The 6,249-nt window shown below is 35.8% G+C and overlaps 1 protein-coding gene across 1 annotated transcript; it reads right to left on the bottom strand.

Moving 5' to 3' along the window:
- Window positions 1-463: 463 nt before the first annotated feature.
- Window positions 464-913, bottom strand: LOC111440334 (S-protein homolog 1-like). The gene has a single exon (XM_023077501.1). The coding sequence runs from the start codon at window positions 911-913 to the stop codon at window positions 464-466; it is 450 nt and encodes a 149-aa protein (XP_022933269.1).
- Window positions 914-6,249: the final 5,336 nt, after the last annotated feature.

Genomic DNA, 6,249 nt, shown 5'->3' on the forward strand with positions numbered 1-6,249 from the left:
TCGGACATGAAAGAAGATTGTGGAACTACAATATAATATGTGAAACTTTTAATAAGATATATGAAAATTAAAGGATTATGCCTTCCATCCTATTTGAAAGTCGATGTGAAGATTGCAGTAACACGAGCCTTTAATACCTATTTTAGATTTTCTTATTCTAAACTATCTCTAAGATTTGTCCGTAAAAATCATTATTTTTTTTTAGTTTTGATTTAAAAAGGATATTACAATTTTAAAAACTTATATTCTCATATAAATTTAATTTTTTTTTCATAATTTAAAATTTTGTAGAACAACAACACATTAATTATCAAATACATTTCCATACAAAAAAAAAAAAAAGAAAATAAAGAAGAAAAAAAAGAAAAAGGAAACAACAACAACAAGATTTTATGTGTTATCCCATTATTTTTTCATTTGTTTCTCAAGGATAATTCCACCAAAAGGAGATAATAGAGCTTCTCTATCTTTTATAGGTCCACTTGTGAATCAATTCATCAACATTAGCAAGAAAGTTTCTCAAGTAAATTCCATCATCTTTAGCCGTCCAAATACAAGTTCCTACAGTTCCATGTTTGCACCTGTCACGGAGCCATAAGTGCTGCGATTCAGGCCAAAAGCTTTCAAAAGAGACATATGCATCTGGCGTCTCCAACTTGCACCAAAAGAGGGTTGTTCCCCAAAAGTTAACCTTGAAGTTCCATTGGTAATCATCTCCATGATTAAGCAAATGATGATACTCCAAGTCATCGTCTTTAGACTGACAATGCACAAGCAACCCAAGTTTGCTTAGCCCGTTAACCACATGAATGTAATATCTAGAAGGTCCCGGTGGTGGTAACGAGACCCTTGGAACCTGAGCCCCAACTAGAGCCACCGTGAAAAGAAAGAAAACGACAATATTCTTTATCATTTCCTAATCAACCTTTAGTTTAACTACCAATTTGTGTTGGACATGTGAATAAATATACATACTTATAGTACAGGCAAGAAACTATGTAAATGCATGGTAGAAGAACTTAATCATTTAACTAATTTCAATTATGCAACACAATTTTATGGTTAATTTTGAGATAATTTTAGAGATTTATTAGATTTTTAATAACAAAATTCCTTGAATAGATAATAATAATATTTGATTTAAGTTGTTATTATCCCAAGAATAATAAATATTTCATTGGTTTTTAAAACACTTTCATATATTGGACAACAATATAAATACTTTCAGTAGAAAATACAAAATAGAGAGAGCAATTCATAGATTACATATGGGATAGCACCCAAGTTCAACAAGGTATTAAATACCTGATTTATTTTTTCAAGTTGAACTTTCAAACCTTTTACGAGGGCCTTAGAAATTTTAAGGCGAGGTAGAACAGATAAGTTCAAAAAATTCTAGAACTATAGTTTCGAATAGGAATTGCGCAAGACTTCTTTCGCAAGAATTACTCAATGCATTTTGGGAGAACCATTCTGGGGTTTTGATTTCACCATGTCACACCCTGAATTTCTAAGAAAAATTTTGCCAATCAATGTGTAAAAAATAAGAGGGAAACCAAAATGTGTATTAATATATGCCAAATTCATGTAATGAGGGAACGAGGAATGAGATACACGATTCCCTAGGTCCATAATTCCTCTGTTACCTCTAAACTCTAGAGTACCCTCTCGTCACGATTAAGCAACTTAATTGTAGTCTCTCATCGCATCCCTAACCTAGCAGGGAACCAATTGTTTACTTTTGGCTCTAGAGTTTCAACACTCTTGATACAAAGACCTGGGCAGAAAACTTATCCTTCGCAATGGTACAAGGTGGGGAACAACTTGCAGAGTATTAGTCTCCTTGCATCCATGGGATTGTTAACTGGTGAACCGTCCCACAGGCCATGAAGTAACCTAAGGTGAGGGGGTGCTACCCCTCGGTACATGCCACCTAAACAAGTTACTCACATGATCAACGGCCTCTCGTAGGACGGATCCTACGTGTAGGTAACTACTACCTAGCCTCGTGATTAATGTCCTAAAAACACGACGTGTCCACAATGCAGTGCAGTCGATCTACCACTGAGTAGCAAGCCTTGGACACAGGATTGTCAGGCGTATGGCTAGTGTCGTAAATCGTAGGGGGAGCGTCTTGTAGAATAAATCAAGAACATAATAAATACCTAGAAAGTAACAAGAACAAGAGAAAGATCTAGGTCTAGAACATGGATCAAGATCCTAGTTCTAAGTACAAGAACCAAGAACCATGGTACTAAGGCCCTTAAAGGATAACCAAGGTTTTAGAATCCACGGACCATGATCCTTAGAATAAATCACGATAAGAACCCCAAGTCAAGAAAAAGTGGGCATAAGTACTTACAATAAGAAACAAGAACAAGACAAGAAAGAGTGTGGCATCCTAGCATATCAACGACACGATTAAGAGCCTACAAGCAGGCTACATATTAAGTCTTTGTACTCATTCCTTATTCTCCATTTTTTTCAGGTAAGGAGCCGGTCGAAATCAGGAGTGTACTCTTGGGCAGGTAACATAGACTAACCTCACCGGTCGTCCTCAACTCTTTTGTTTTAAAATGTTTTGAGTTCGTTTCTTATTTTGTGTTTAAAATATTGTCGTGCCCTAAATTACTAATGTGCGCACACTATTTTGTTATAATATTGTCTCACCCTCTGATCGCCCTTCACGATTCCATTGGTCTCAGACTTCTAAAGGTGTTCAATCCTAAGTCTCGACCCACCAATCTACGTGCTTACCCTAGACTTAACTCGATTCTGTCGCTTATTGATATGAACCAAGAGATATCGATCATACAATATGGTTCAATGAAGATGTGAAGAAAATATTGTTGAAATTATTAAAAGATATTTCAATTCATGTCACATTGAGGAGGAATGAAGTTTCATGTTATAAATTTTGGGTGGATTACAATTTAGAGTAATTTAGAGTTATTGTATTTCATTAATGTATTTTAAGACTTTTATTTACCTTCGGTTAGAATTACATAATGGTTAATTATGACTATTAAGTATGAATGTTACAAGTCTTGGAATGCCTTTAATAGTTTCAGTTTCATTTTAAAGCTATATAAAGCCATGTATGTTGTATTTGTAAGTAGACTTGGAAAATATAGTAAAAGGAGCATTTGATTCAGGAGTTTATTGAAGAATAGTAAAAAGGATCGGCTAGTTGAATGAAATTAAAGTGGTAGGAGGATACTAACTTCAAATACATTATATGTATGCATAAATTCATACATCTCGATCCTTAACCAACCTTAGGAACTAAACCAACAACGTCCTTAATATCGACCTCAACTCAAACTCGTGAACAATCGATGTTCAAAATTCTCGAACTCCCAGCTAGAATCTTCTGTGCTTTCACATTAGGATTCTCTTTCTCTATGATCATAGCAACAATAGAATACTCTACAAAAACAAGCTCCGGCCATTGCTGTTTTCCTATCGTTTTGGGGCATTACAATAAGTTATTCTAAAGTTTTGAAGAAGATAGAACAAAATACGGTGAGGGGAAGAACAACCTGGACATTCAAACATCTTGATCTTCTTTGATTTCGGTTTGGATATGGGTTAGGGAGTTGATTATTTATAGCCATTAATGAACTTCAAAGCTCTCTCAAAGATCACAAGTTTGGGAGCCCTCAGACTTTTGGAGTTTTGGTTAGGACAACATAATTTGTGTATGGTTTATTCTTGTGGATCAAAATGAGATAAGCATTTTTGACTATGAGAAAGCTATTTCGAAGGCATTGGTAAAATAAGTGATATTGTTTGGAAGTTCATTTAAATATTATCTTTATATATTTATATTATTACATAGATTATTACCATGTCGTGAACTTGGAAGATAGGTCGACACGAAGTCACGGTTGTCGGATCTCGAATAGAGGAGCGCTAGAACACAATTTTCAAAAGTGAGAGAAACGAACAAAAACAACCGTTGGACAGTCGAGTGAAAAAGACACAACCCATGGATTCAAGGAAACCCATCTACAGCGAGTGACCCACAAGCCACTTGACGTTCACAGCCCAGCAACCCACGGGGCCTAGTAGACGCTCACGGCCGAAAAACCAACCTGCAGCCCACGACCCACACAATCCAGCAAATACAACTCGTACGTTTGAGAAGACGACTTGCACATGCTCCATCCTTCTTACATGTGCATGATGCATGTCTCCCTATCGCTTCACTCGGCTCGACGTTGCTTGGCACAGCTTCATGGCTGCAACGAAAGGAAAATGGCTCAGGTGGCTCAAGTTTAGGTTTTGGTATCAATTCCAACGTTTTTTTACCCTCCCGGAGTTGAATTTGAAGTTATTGGAAGAAATTGAGGTCTCGTTTATTCAATTTAAGTAATTAAGTAAATATGTAAGAAGTAAAACTATTTGAAGAATTAGACGGATGCTCTTAATATGGTGGAATACCTCAGTGTACGTCGTTACAAACTTTGAGGGACTAGTCAAGCGAATCTCAGAAACAGGATAGGGTGTCGGCTAAGGGCAACCAAGTTGGTGGCCCTACTATTTGCAAGGTCAGAAGAGTTGTCTTGTGTATGATGATACGTACTCAGTGGTGCACAGGTCATGCATTTGACAATAGGATACGTTATGATGATGTGATACGTTATGAGGATGTGTTATGATGATGTTATGATGATATGATTTTTTATATGACATTATGATGTGTTATGATGATGCTATGTGTTGGATTTTATGTCCTAAAACTCATAGTTTGTAAACAAAAAAAAAAAACATATTCTATTTTCAATAAAGTTATTATTATTGTTTATTCAGTAAAAATTGTTATTGAATAAAGTAAACTTTACGATCATTAATCTAAATCCAATAAACTAAGAACACTCTGATTATAGTATGATTACTTGAACTATATGTAGAGACATAAGAGTGGATCAAGTTCAAGTATATAGTCAAAATGATCTATAGTATAAGGATAAGGCTGAGTACCTCGTTCTGGGGACACTATGGATGCGGCCCACTTTTGTATATAATATAAACAATGTGATCACTAAATTGTACATGTGGAAACATGTGAGTGGGGGCGTCCTATGCAATGAGTATTGCATAAGATCGGACCATGAAGAAAACCACTCTCACTTTATAATGTCGTTTACTGTTGAGACTGATTTTCTTTTCATTCGATAACCTAGGTAACTCGGTTTTAATCCTGAGCTAACCATGAACTCTTGTTTATTCGGAATTATCCTTAGATTTTCATGGGTGAGAGTGGCTCTAGTTCACCGACTCAATAGGCCTCCCATTTCAGGGGTAAGACTGGGTGAATGGCTGGGGACATGGGGTGCAAGACGGAATTCACTCCTACCCGCTTTTAGGGATAGAAGAAAGGTAGTTCCCTTAAGCACTGACTCCAGGTCTTGAACAAAGGGCCCCACCCTCTCATTGGCCTGAGAGGGATTCAGTTTACTGGTTGGACCACAAACCAATTGTTCATTAGAGGATCAATGAGACATAAGGAACAAGAAGTAACTTCAGGGGTAAAATGGTAAATTGACCCAGCTCTAGTTATGAACAACCTATGAAGGATCGACTTACTAATCATGGTTATATCAAATGGACAAAAATATATCTATAGTGAGGGGAGTGCAACTACTAGGCTATAGTGGAGTGTCCTAGTAATTAACGAATGTTGGTTAACCAGGTTAATGAGTTTAACCGGTTAATCTTGGATCGTTGGAGCCCATGATCTATAGGTTCATTAGGTCCCTCTGCTAGCTCATATCGGACTAAACCATAGAAGAGTGTGACGAGTGAGTTCGAAGTGTTCGAATTCAAATTCGGGAATATGCGTTACATATATACAATATATTTAACAGCAATTTTGTTTTATTTACGAATTAAACAAAAAGAGAGAATCTGAGATATTTAAATAAGATTTGAATATCTTAATCAATTATGTGTCGGAATTGATTGGGATTGGCATTTGAATCAATATTAAATAGTTTAATTAATCATTTAATGTTACTTTAATTTTAAATTCATTATTCAAATTAATTGATGAATTAAAATGAAGAAAGTCAAAATGTTCACTTCATCTAATGAAAAAATCCATGTTAGTGGAATTTTGAGGTGTCAAAATTTTGTTTAACCAAACTTGCATGTTTGCCAAATAAACCCCACAAGTTTGAATGGAATTTTGAGTGTCAAAATTTGGTTAACTCAAACATGCATGCTTGCCACATAATCCCAAAC

The sequence above is a fragment of the Cucurbita moschata genome, unplaced genomic scaffold (genome assembly GCF_002738365.1).
Source record: "Cucurbita moschata cultivar Rifu unplaced genomic scaffold, Cmos_1.0 Cmo_Scf00168, whole genome shotgun sequence".
Classification (NCBI taxonomy): Eukaryota; Viridiplantae; Streptophyta; class Magnoliopsida; order Cucurbitales; family Cucurbitaceae; genus Cucurbita; species Cucurbita moschata.

What these genes read in the sequence shown, in the direction of transcription:
- LOC111440334 (XM_023077501.1), bottom strand. Translation starts at nt 913, where the DNA reads ATGATAAAGAATATTGTCGTTTTCTTTCTTTTCACGGTGGCTCTAGTT.